The 13,072-nt window shown below is 35.3% G+C and overlaps 1 protein-coding gene across 49 annotated transcripts in view; it reads right to left on the bottom strand.

Moving 5' to 3' along the window:
- RIMS1 (regulating synaptic membrane exocytosis 1) overlaps positions 1-13,072 on the bottom strand; it is a 497,245-nt gene that overhangs the window by 82,272 nt on the left and 401,901 nt on the right. For 33 of the 49 annotated variants that reach the window (XM_046005310.1, XM_046005316.1, XM_046005318.1 and 30 more), the window contains one exon: positions 12,629-12,795. The exons of the other annotated variants lie outside the window; for them this stretch is intronic. In XM_046005310.1, the coding sequence (XP_045861266.1) occupies positions 12,629-12,795 (167 nt within the window). The remainder of the gene's footprint in view (positions 1-12,628; positions 12,796-13,072) is intronic. 49 annotated transcript variants of the gene reach the window in all.

Genomic DNA, 13,072 nt, shown 5'->3' with positions numbered 1-13,072 from the left:
TCAGGAGTCAACAAATTACTTTAGGGTAATCTGTGGCAAAATTTGGAGCTCTCCATGCACAGTTTTTTGCTCCCTTCCTCTGTCAGTTCCTGACCTATGATCTGCCTCCTTAGTCCAGTAAGACTTCTGCTTTCTGATTGGACTACACCCCCATGTAACTAAAACAGAAAGTACCTTTAGAGAAAACTGGAGTAAATTTGGCACTTATATCATGTCCTTCCCTTCTTTCAAAGATAGAAGCCCTTCAAATTTATTTCTGTTTTATTCCTTCCAAATACCCTCAAACATTTGCTTTTTGTTTTTGTTGGTTTGGAGGTGAGAAGGTTAGTCTGATACAAACCATATTGTCATGCCTGGAACTAGAAGGACTGTGTCATCTTCTTGCTTATTTTTGAATAACTATTGGATTATCCAGACCAGTGATATTTTCAAAATCTCTATAAGTTCAGTAATGAAGACTTATGTATTATAATTATGCTACAGCAGTTTATTTCTTTGTGAACTACACCAAATAGCTTTTGCTATATTGATCCCTAAGTGTCCCCCCAACAGCCTCTCTGCCATAGTCAACCTATGAGGCTTCTCCTCTGAGTTGATGTCAATTGCTACTCTGATGCATAAAACATTGTTTCAGTGTTTTCCAGTGTTAAAACTGTCCCAAGTTCTCACAGATTCTAGGTGAGAAATTTTTTGATTGGGCTTTCCAAAGCTGTGCCATTTATTTTAGAGAGCTCTACCTTCTATTCACGAGGTGAATAAGTCAGTATCTGCTCTTGATGCTTCTCCTCATTTTAGATCAGATTTCACTGAATTTGAAAGTTGTTTTCTATCATTTATAATTTAAAGACGTAGTTGTCTCCTAGGTTCATGCTATATGAGGTTTTTAGTATTTTACTTAGAAAACTTGGGTAGCTTTCAGCTGGCAATTAGAAATAAAAACCTCTGTTCTCTGTAATCTCCAGTGTATGATCATGGAGTTCTTTGTAGGAAGCAAAATCTGTCAGTCTTGATGACTCATTTCAGGAAGCAATCTCAATGAGAGTGATATGCTTCCAAATAATAACTGGTTCTTGGTGGAGGTAAGAGGGGTAAACATTTCTTAGATAAAATGGCTTGTGCTCCTCTAAAGAGCCACAGTATATAAACAGATACAGTGTTATCTATGACATTAAAATGTCACGTGGGAAGGACAGGAAAATAACATGTAAAAGGCTCCTCGGGGTTAGGAATGGTAAAAGCATTGAGGAACAATGCATTAGAAGCAGGACAGGAGAGAGTTAAAAATTAGGGTGGTTTCCAGTTATTTTGATTTGGGAACTAGGTGGATTATGCAGCGGGAGGAATATAATTACTCTGTTCAAATACTAAGTAAGCCAATATGTTTTCACATTTGTTTTAAGAAGTATATTAGGATGTCAATGACTACAAATAGCTAGTTAAAAATATATATCTTCATGTATTTCCAGGCTATTGTAAATGAAATTAAATACATGTTTGTACACACACACAGTTCAACAAAAGCTGGTGTACAATATTCAGTGAATACCAAAACATTAACAAATAATCTCGTATCACACATTTCTTATCTATCAATATGACTGGATGAGAAACGTCTTAAATACATTCAGTAGATAACTTGTATTGATTGCTTATGCGCCCTTATCTAAGCGCTAAATCTTCTCCATGGACACAGATCTGTCTCTACATTCAATATACCCACACATCTCTGCTCAGTGCCACACACTGTCCATGAAATTCCAATTACAGTTGGCTCTTGAACAATGTGGGGTGCAAGACTCTCTGCACAGTCACAAATGTGCCTATAACCTTTGGTTCCACTAAAACGTAAAATACTAGTACTTTACTGTAAAATAGATACCTTACTGATAAACATAAATAGTTGATTAACAAATTTTGTATATTATATGTATTATATGACGTGTTCTTTCAATAAAATAAGCTAGAGAAAAGAAAACGTTATTAAGAAACTCACAAAGAAGACAAACTACGTTTACAGCACTGTACTGTATATGCTCAAAAAAAGTCCGCGTATGAGTGGACCTGCGCAGTTGAAACCCACGCTGCTCAGGGGTCTACTGAACTTGAGGTGCGGTGATCATTCACCGAGGTGTAGCAGTTATTTTGTATCAATCTGTGGAATGTGAAGACTTGTGTGAAGTTTTTTCCTATTGTTTTGTTTTTTGCTTGTCAGCAACCTGTATTGGACATGCCTCCCAGTTACATTGCTCCCACGGGAATAATGAAAGTCATACATATTTGCTTGTGTCCAGCATAATGTGTTCAGTATCCTGTCATTTTGGCCACAGCTGACTGAACCCAGAATCGGCATCTGAGTTGAAAGTAGCCTCTAAGGGCAGGAAGACAGCCTGCAGGGGCGCCTGGATGGCTTAGTCAGTTAAGCATCTGACTTCCGCTCAGGTCATGATCCAAGTGTCCTGGGATCCTGGGACTGAGCTGGGGATCAAGCTGGCACAGGGCTCCCTGTTCAGCGGGGAGCCTGCTTCTCCCTCTCCCTCTTTTGCTCCCTCTGCTTGTTCTCTCTTGCTGTCAAATAAATATATAAAATATATTAAAAAAAAAAAAGGAAGACAGCCTATAGACTGTCCAGGCTTTGGACCTCTAATTAAGGGATGTTCCTTATTTGATGATTACTAATCGCTTCTTTTATCATAGGCCCACACAATTTCCTTCCTTAAATTCCAACATCCCCTGAGTTCCCAGAATCCTTTCCTCCATCTAAACTGTAATCTCCCTTTACTCCTTACATTACTTTTTCATGCCCCAGCTACCATTCTTCCTCACATCTCAAGTGGTCCTTTCTCTCCTGGAGCTTCTCTCTGTCCTCATTTTCCTGTCCTCAGCTACGTTTGCCTTCTCTCTTGATGTCCCTGACTGCTATTTTCCCAACACCTTAGACCTCACTGCTGGTTCAAGATCCAATTTTCTTTGCTCTGTCCTGACATTTGCTCTCTAACTTGGGATAAAGTCCCTAGGCCCATAGTTTTTGCTTTTTACCCCTATAATTATTATTTTTTTTCATCAATTTCATTTTAAAGATTACCCTTTTAGTGAGTAAATTTAAAAACTCAAGAAAATAGTAATGCCTTAAATATTAAACATCTATTCTAGCAATGTGGTAGATGATACATTCTGAAAATCTTTTCACTTCCTAATGCCTAGAAATTATGTGAAAATTACAAGAAACACCTATTACAATACAAGCCCAAGTTCACAAGAAAGACAAATCCCCTTAGCCAAAAGACCAAGAGGGAACCGAAAACAGGTTGCTTAATGGATTATGAATGCCTTGGGAGGTTTTGGAGAGAAATTTAGAGCAGGCCCAGTGAGGAATCAGAACTGAAATGCCTACAGGGGTCAAGACCCTTAAAGAATAAGGAAAAACTCCTTATCCAGTCCCACCCTAAACCCTAACAGCCCTCAGTGGTGACATTCTAATGCATATATTCCAGGAAGACAGAGAAGGCTCCCAAAATGAAAATCTAAGACACATCAGAAAGGATCAGCAAAGAAACTAGAAAATATGTGGGTTAGTTCTAAAGCATTTAGAAGCAAAAACAACATCTGATGATAAGAGAAAGAAAACAAAATATAATTAAAATACTGGAAAAAATATGTAAATAGCGGAGGGATGGAAGCAGAGCTAAAGTGACTATAGTAATTTTTTTTTCCCTTGGAGGCTGTAGAAGTACTTAACTTTAAATGTATTATTTAAATATATATATATATATATATGTGTGTGTGTGTGTGTGTGTGTGTATACATATATACATCTGAAACACTAAATTCGGCACTAAAATCATAGAAATAGTATAATATCTGGAATAATAGAGGGGAGAAATGAAATAAATACAATTCAATTAAAAACCAATCAGGAAAGAGGAAAAAATAATAAAAATGCAAAATACAAAATAGGATAGTAGAATAATTCCAAATATATAAGAAATCAAAATAAGTGCAAACTGATTAGGTAGCCAATTAAATAATAGAGACTTTCAGACTAGAAGAAAAAAATTCTAAAATCTAAATTCTAAACTTCTAAATTTACAAGAGATATAGCTGATACATATGGTCACAAAAAGTTTTCAAATAAAAGGATGGGAACAGTTTGATTGGATACTAATCAAACAAACTTTACGTTCTCATATAAGACAAAACAGAGTTTAAAGCAAAAGAATATTATTACTAGAGATAAACAGCTTCACTCGGTAATGATGAAAGGGTTAAATTACCAGGCTCTCAATTCTAGCTCTGCCTCACACTGGCCATGTGACTCCATGTTTATCTTCATTTGCAAAATGACATTATTAATAATTGCACTACAGGGCTGTTTCAGCACTCTTGATCTTGCATGTGAACCATCTACCGAAACGCCAGTACACACAAAAGAGATACTTAATAAATAAGTATTTTTAATACACTAAAATGTAATAATAAACATGTTGCACAGTTATGGCAAAATTATGAAAGTGACAAATGAAATAGGTGAAGTTTGGAGAGCACTGGTTCAGAGTAAAAGGATATTATACTCATTCCAAATAATAGGATAATTGCCACCGAAATAGGAATATTTACCCAAAGAGAGGGTATTTAATGTTGATAACCAGAGTTCATGCCTGGTGACCAATAAAACAATTAGCTGCCAGTGAATGTAATACAGCTAGGTTTATAATCCCCACTTGGTTCTCCAATGTGCAAATATAAACATGTAAACACAGTGTGTTAAATAGAAATCGTAGAACCTGTTAGAAATTTTCCATTATATATTTTTTGGTATAAAAATATAGTAACAGGGGCACCTGGGTGGCTCAGTGGGTTAAAGCCTCTGCCTTCGGTCAGATCCCAGGTCCTGGGATCGAGCCCCACACCGGGCTCTCTGCTTGACAGAGAGCCTGCTTCCCTTCCTCTCTCTCTGCCTGCCTCTCTGCAGACTTGTGATTTCTGTCTTTCAAATAAATAAAAAAATCTTTAAAAATTTTCAAAAAATAATATAGTAACAATTGCGGTCCTCTCAAAACAGTCTTCCTGCTCTTTGGTAGCTGCTGTAGCACTGAGCATCCTTAATACGGCGGATTTGTGTGTTAACCACAGCACGTCAAAGACAAAAAGGTGACATAACTGACCCTTGAGGAAGTCCTCACGTGCTCTGAAAATTATATAGCATTGAAGCAAAGTTAGCCAACACCGTAGCAACTGGGGGATTTCTTATAACTAAGACTGATCTCTTATAAAAGCAAAATATTCCCATAGCTGGCATGAATCCGACTGCTGGACATTGGTCATATTCCCACACTTAATACACGGTTCTTACCTCTTGTCAATGGCAGAGATCGCAACTAGAAACAGATCCTGTACAGTGATGAGGAATTTGAATTGGGGGGATAGATTTTTCTTTTTTTAAAAAGTATTCCCAGGGAATAAAATGGTTGCATTTCAAAGCTGCTCTAATACTGCCAATTCACCTTAAGATTAATCACTTGTTATTTTCCTTGTACTTAAAAGATGTTTAAACTTTTATACATCTTTAATAATACATCATACTGAAGATGTGCTATTAGCAGCAGGTAAGTTAATTTCTTATATATTGTGGGGGAAAATAAGAATCAGCAGGAAGAATTATATTCTTGTTTTATTTAACAGCAGAATATTAAATTAAATGTGTAACTTCTTTTAGGTTAAATTAGAAAATTACTGGAAAAGACTGACACACAATCATAGACCTGAATAAATTTTTCAAACTCTCTTCCAAAGACACACTGACTTATTTTTCTAAAGAAATTTTTTTCTAATTATAATTATCTATGATCTCCGTTGAACATATTCTTTAAACTATTTTAAATTTAAAGAGAATCTATAATTCACTTCTAACAGAAGAAATTAAACTACAGGGAAGTAGATTTCTATAAATAGTAACAGGTTACAATGTACTTTTAAAACTCCATCAGCAGATGAATGGATAAAGAAGATGTGGTATATACATATAATGAAATACTAGGCAGCCATAAAAAAATAAAATCTTGCCATTTGCAATGACATGGGTGGAACTAGAGGGTATTACGCTAAGCAAAATAACTCAATCACAGAAAGACAATTATCATATGATCTCACTGATATGAGGAATTTGAGAAACAAGACAGAGGATCATAGGGGAAGGAAGAGAAAAATGAAACAGGATGAAACCAGAGAAGGAAACAAACCATAAGAGACTCTTAATCTCAGGAAACAAACTGAGGGTTGCTGGGGAAGTGGGGGTGGATAGGGATAGTGTGGTTGGGTTATGGACATTGGGGAGGGTATGTGCTATGGTGAGTGCTGTGAATTGTGTAAGACTGATGAATCATAGACTGTACTCCTGAAACAAATAATACATTACACATTAATATAAAGCCCAGCAGGGACAAAAAATAATAAATTTAAAAATTTAAAAATAAATAAAATAAAAAAAAATTCAAGGCCCCCCAAAAAACCCCCGCCATGAACAGTGTATATTTACTTTTCCCCCAATGAGTCCCCACTAAGATCTAATTACAATCACTTCTACAAATAACTCCGTCTTTATAAGATATTCCAGGTTGCTGTTAACTTTCAAAAACTTATTATAACTGACCATTTTCATTGTCTATTGTATACTAAACATTTATATAATATCCTACTGATATTCCCAGAATTCAACTAAATACACCTTAGTGAATCTGTAATGACCTTACAGAGTAGAAAGGTAAAAACGAAGCGTGCTGGAGGTGTTTCAGACAAGACTAGTGCTGCTTCACTTCAAACTGCAGTCTTCAATGGTTTGCAAGGAAGAAGGTCACCAGGAAAACCTACTCCCCTGTCCTAAGAGCTCTGTAGCTTTGCCATTATCAAGACTTGTGTCACTTCATTCACAGGGCAAACAGGATTTTATCTATGTTATGAGAATGGCGTGGCATAATAATTTAAACACATGGCACACTCAGTCCTACGGTATATTAACAAGTATGGTAGTTTTACCATACACCTTTTTAAAGGGCACACGGCACCTTCTTTCCTTCCTTCTCTTTACAGCTTTAACTTGGTCACAGGAAATAAGAGTGGTGACGAGTCATCAACCTTGGACTATTAAAACTAAGATGATGCTGTGAAAGAAGCCACAAGAAGATCACTAAAATATCTTTCCTTTCTCAGATATTCAATATCCAGTATCTTTCGTTGTGTTCCAGTTCATTCTCTCCCCATCATCACATTTCCATGTTACTTTCCCCTCTTTCTTTTCAGTACTTTTGTAGATCTCAACAGACTGCTATTCCATAGTACAATGGGCAAGCATGCAAAATTAAGGGTGGACAGCTCTAAGAAAAAAATTCCCTCTAGATCACTCTTAATATATTCACTGTCAGGAGGCTTAGTAATCCGTTAAGTATAAGGGGTGCCTGGGTGGTGCAGTCGGTTAAGCATCTGACTCTTGGTTTTGGCTCCCGTCATAATCTCAGGGTCCTGGGATCAAGCCCTATGTCAGGCCAGGTGCTCAGACCTGAGTTGGCTTGGGATGCTCTCTGCCTCTCCCTCTGTTCCTCTGGTTCACCCCACTCATGCTCCCTTCCCCGCCCCTAAAATAAATAAATAAATCGTTAAAAAATAGCTAGTATATAAAATGAAAGTTTAATTTGTTGTTCTAAACTATAAATGTAGCAAGTGATTTTGCAGTTAAGTATTTCTCAAATGCCATAACAAAAAAATCCAAAGATTATTTTTAAAAGTTATCCTGTATTCCCTTGCTGAATTGAAAAACTATTGTGAAATAAGATATATCTGAAATTTTCTGCAACATTTTCCAAACATAACTTCAGTGTCAAATTGATTTTCTGGACAATATTAACCTTTGCATTTATTTTCTATCACAGTTTAAAATATCAAATAATATAATCTATAATGTTTTAAAACCCCATACAAACATAAATTTATAAATAAATATAAATACATAAAAATAAACATATTTGTCTCAGTACAAGCTTAGTATTAATGTTTCTTAAAAAAAACCCTCATGTCATAATGAATATTTATATAAGTAGGTCTGAAGAAATGAATGAATGCATGAATAAAGTCTCTTACCACCTTAAAATAAAAACCTTTCATCTTTCAAACTATGACCGTAGAACACAAAGATAATTTTGCTTTTGAAAATATTCTTTAAAAAGGAGATGATAAAAAGGCCCACAATTATTTGCATCAAATTGCTTTTCAAGTTTGTTTATTAAAATCCATCTAGCTCTAGAAATCCAACCTTGTAGATCCAGGAGAACATATGTTACACATATGAATGCTGTTGGAAAACAGTTGGTTTTGGCAAAGCTTCTAAAATTGTATAACATCTGAGAACATCTACAGGATTATGCTTGCATTTGCTTTTAAAGCTTTGTTTTGTATAAAACATCTGAAAATTGTCTGCCTGGAAAAAAAAACTGACATATGATAAAGATGGAAAAAAAAAATTCAGAGCCAGACCGAGAAAATTCATCTCCTTTCTGGGATGAACATCTTCTTCGGATGTAAATGTAAACACAGAGAACTCAGAAACTGAGCATATTCTTTCTGACTTCCAGTCTATGCATTTTTATTATCAATTGTGCCACCTCTACTAATACACTGTACATATTTTGTAGCTGGAAGACAAAACATTCTTTGAGGAACATTTAAGCAAATACTAAATTAGAGTTGCAAGGCACATGCAGAAAAATCTAAAAAACTAAGAACCTCAATCTTTACTGATGCTTATTATTTTGAAGTATTAAGTGATTTTATATTGTAAGAATCAATAACAATTACTTAAGTTTTAAATTGTTTTAATTCATGACAATTAAAAAATAACTTTTAATTCATTATATTTACACAAGGTTATTTACCCTAAATACAAACCTCATAGTCTATGTTTTTCCTACTGTAGTTCCCCTGCATATGTAAACTCTGAAAACATGAGATATGTTTTGGACTATTTTGAATGAACTATTCGGAATGCTGGAGGAAGGGATACCCTTTCTCAATTCACGCAGAACCATGTAGTTTAGCTAGTGGCATATTTGAGTGGATATTTGGTGCATAATCATCTCAAACATGAAAGATTCAAGTGATGGCCCATGAATCCCTAATACTCTTTGAAAATGATATTTTAGAAATCGTTCATCAAAACATATTTATACTTCTTAACCTGTAAACATCCTATAAGTGTGCAACTCTATCTGTCCTCAAACAGGCTTTGAAGCAACTATGTAACAGTTTATCTTTTAGGTGGAAAGATGCTAATACCTAAAAAAGATTTTCCCAAATTGCTTGCAAGAACTGTTCAGTGTATTAATAGATGTCCTTACCAAAACAAAACAAAACGAAACAGCATTGTGCAATGGAGTAAATTTGGTACATATTGGAATAAGCAAAGACAGACAAGTTGTTTTAAAAGGGAACTTCTCAAGATCTTAAAAACAATAACGTGTATTGCAAATCATTAATAGGAAAATGTAGTAAGCAGTGTTTGGAAAACTAGAAATTATACAGAAGGCTTTGTAGCCCACTGCTCATTTCAGATGTGTTTATCTCAACATTTTCTTGGTTCATAATATACTTGTATAGAAGAAATCAAAATTTTACTGTACATGGTATTCTGTGTCTATATACTATTATTTTACATAATGTGGGTAAGATTATGTCATATAATTTCTTCCTATAGCCTTTTGTGGGAATACTAGGTATTTGGTTGACTTTTAGGATACCCAACACTGTCTTTGGAAATGCTATAATGTCTTCTAAATCCTTTTGTTGACTTCCAGAATAAAAGTCATCCAAAGCAACGTATAATAAAACATTTCTTGTGTCATAGGAAAATTTGACACAAATATATATAGAGTGAGCGAGCGAGAGAGAGCAAATATATATATATACATAATGAGAATATAAAAACAAAAATAAATTTAAACTCTTAAATAGATTATAATCTCCTTGAGTGTGTAACCTAAGTATTATACTTTAAGGTGGTGTCAAAAAATAATGATGTCCTTACACATGATAGGAATTCAAAAGTTTGCTGATTCTTATTATGACATATAAATACTTTCTATCATCATAATTGATTAGACCTGTTCATCTTTTATTCATGAACTTGAATAAATAGAATGTTTAAACCTACACATATGTTAGTTAAAAAAAAAAAAAAGAAACAAGAAGCAGCATTATGTTGAGAATAATCATTCTTCACAGTGTTACAAGAACAGGGACTATTTAAAGTCTGAAGAGCCTGAATCATTGTTCCAATTAGTGAGGCACAGCATTTTTATATTGGTGTCATTTTGTTCTTCTTTTTTTTTTTTTTTTTCCATTCCACAACCTACTCTCAGGTTTTCACGACATGGTTGATGATGGAAGCAGGGTAACTCTGTGTGCGTGTATGAGTGTGTACAGGTGTGCTTGTGTGCCTATGAGGATATTCAGGAGGAAGAATGTATATGAAAAGATAACGAGACTGAGTATCAGAAGAAAGAGCTACGCTTATCCCATATCTCTTTCTTCCTCTCTATTTCCAGCTAGGTATTCTAAGAAATCACATGTATACCACATGCAGAGAGTCAATCACTGGTCGAAAGTATGGAACAGCAAGAAAAGTAGTTCTTCATGTGAGCTTAAGGGAAAACTTGTTTAGCCATTATCTCTAGTACCTAAATTTACCTTATCTACTTACATATGTATTAAAAAAAAATTTCTCAGCTCCTATGTGTTCTAAATTTCAGAGAACGGGAAGGGAAGAAAACAGAATACCTCTTATGAACAGATTTGTCACCAGGAAATTTATTTGTCCCCTTTTTAAATCCACCCCTATCCCCACCACCTTCAGTAAGTAAGAAAAGTCATACGAATCAAGGAGGCAAAGAATCCTCTAACTTTTGCTTCTTGTCATGATATGGTTATAATTAGTGTTGATTTGTTAAACTGGCATTTTCCCACAAAGTAACACTGGCTCCAATAAACTACCATGTAGTTTCTTCTGAACTCCTTTGTATGAAATCATAGTCTCTTGTCCCACTGCCTAAGTTTCTGTTCTTTGCTTTCTTCCTCAAAAACCACATAGCCAATTTTTTCCAAAAGATCAAATTTTGAAGAATACTATTCCTAAAACTTCAGGAGAATGAAAATGGACCCACAGATAATTCCTGCAGTTGGCTAGTAACATAAATTCTATTTACCAGTAGTATTTTTTAGCCAGGGACTCAAAGTGTTTGGCTCCACTGTGAATATAAATAAAAATTACCTCAAGATTTATGGTTTTATAATTGTCTAGTAAGTTGTTTTTAGTGATTAAAAGTGAAAAAGTCCTTGTTTAAGTCTTACTAATCAATACTCTTGCTCAGTTGATTAGGTTTTGAAACATATTATCCTGTTAATATTCCAAAAAAAATAATTAGAATGATTTTTACCCCTTGATCTTAGGCAGCTCAGTGTGATTAGCTCTTCTAACTCTATCTTAAATTTTAGCGAACTTCATATTCCATTAGGACCACACATTAAGAACATCAGAAATAGAGATAAGCATGTTCTATTAAACATCATTATCAGTTGAAATTGCTCATGTAGATTATCTGAATATGACACTGTTAATTAACAGTAAGGTAATTACTCTCAATTTGTTTCAACAGGAAAATCCAGGAAGAAGGAATGCTCAAAGATATTTTATTGTACATCATCACAATGCATGATAAAAGGCTTTTCAGAGTATTAGAAAGGTAACTGCTCCTATTCTGAACATTTATATTTCTTGGGCCTCTCCTCAAGCCCCAAATTCCTTCAATTAGACTTCTATTTCTGGTATTTCTGGAAACTAGTTAAGAACAACATAAAATACGCCTCGTCTATATTGAGTCCGCTTTAGGTAAGATGGGAGTTGGATTCCTGTGGTCTTTTCCCTTTCAGCGGGGTATTTGCTTTGTAAAAAGACAAGAGCACAATGGGTGATTTAAACAAACTTCACGCAGATTTCTTACAACTCATGGAATGTAAGCTAGGGATGTGTATTTTGTATCACAACTGCCCAATCCTACTCTGCAAGCAGGCCAACCGCTATGGGACTAAAGAAGAGATCAGCAAATCACAGTCCATGAGCAAAATGTTGCTCACTTCCTGTTTTTACGAATACAATTTTATTGGAATACAGCCATGCTCACTTGTTTGCAAAGCTTTCACACTACAAGGACATCCGCAAGTAAATGCAACAGAGACTGTCCAGTACAGCCCGAGATACTTACTATCTGGCCCTGCACAGGAAAGAATTTTTAACACTGGACTAAAGGATGCTCTGTGGATTTAATCATATTAGAAGAAACTCCCACAAATGTGACTCTGATCAATCTCTAAAATTATGACCACGGTTATAAGCTAGATAATACTGAACGGTCTATAGACGATATTACACAACAGCAAATAAACACTCAGCCCACTCCCACCCTGGGTATGTTAGGGAAATGTTTCTGCTGCTTCACCTAAAGTGTGTTTTAACAAGAACATCAAGAAAGCTAGTTGCATTTGTCTACCATGGATCCAGACCCAGTTGATATAAACAGTATTGCCGACTCACCTGATTCTACCCCTGGGGTGCTCAGACTGCTCTGACATAAAGCTTGTGCTGCTGAGGCGTGAGGCACTGCTGGTTCGGGAAATGGCGGACACATCACTGACATCACTATCTGATGATTTGGCAGAGACGTTATCACAGCTTCTGTACTGATCTTTATGTATGTTATACTAAAGATTAAAAACAAGAAAGTGTGAGCTCCAACATCAGGTTGTGGGAAAAGAGACATACATGGTGAGGTTAATGACTACTTAGCCCACGCCAAGTAAATGTGCACCTTCATAAAAGCAGGTGTGGAATCTAAAACAATACAAACACTTAGATAGTATATGATTTCCAATACAAAAATCCTACATCCTCTGAGTGGTAAAAAATGGTTTATGAAACTTTAAATGCTTGGGGGGGAAAATTCACTGAACAAATTACTGGCATAGACTTGAAACTTCC

Source organism: Meles meles, chromosome 5, assembly GCF_922984935.1.
Source record: "Meles meles chromosome 5, mMelMel3.1 paternal haplotype, whole genome shotgun sequence".
Taxonomy (NCBI): domain Eukaryota; kingdom Metazoa; phylum Chordata; class Mammalia; order Carnivora; family Mustelidae; genus Meles; species Meles meles.
This window is presented reverse-complemented; position numbering and strand designations above follow the sequence as displayed.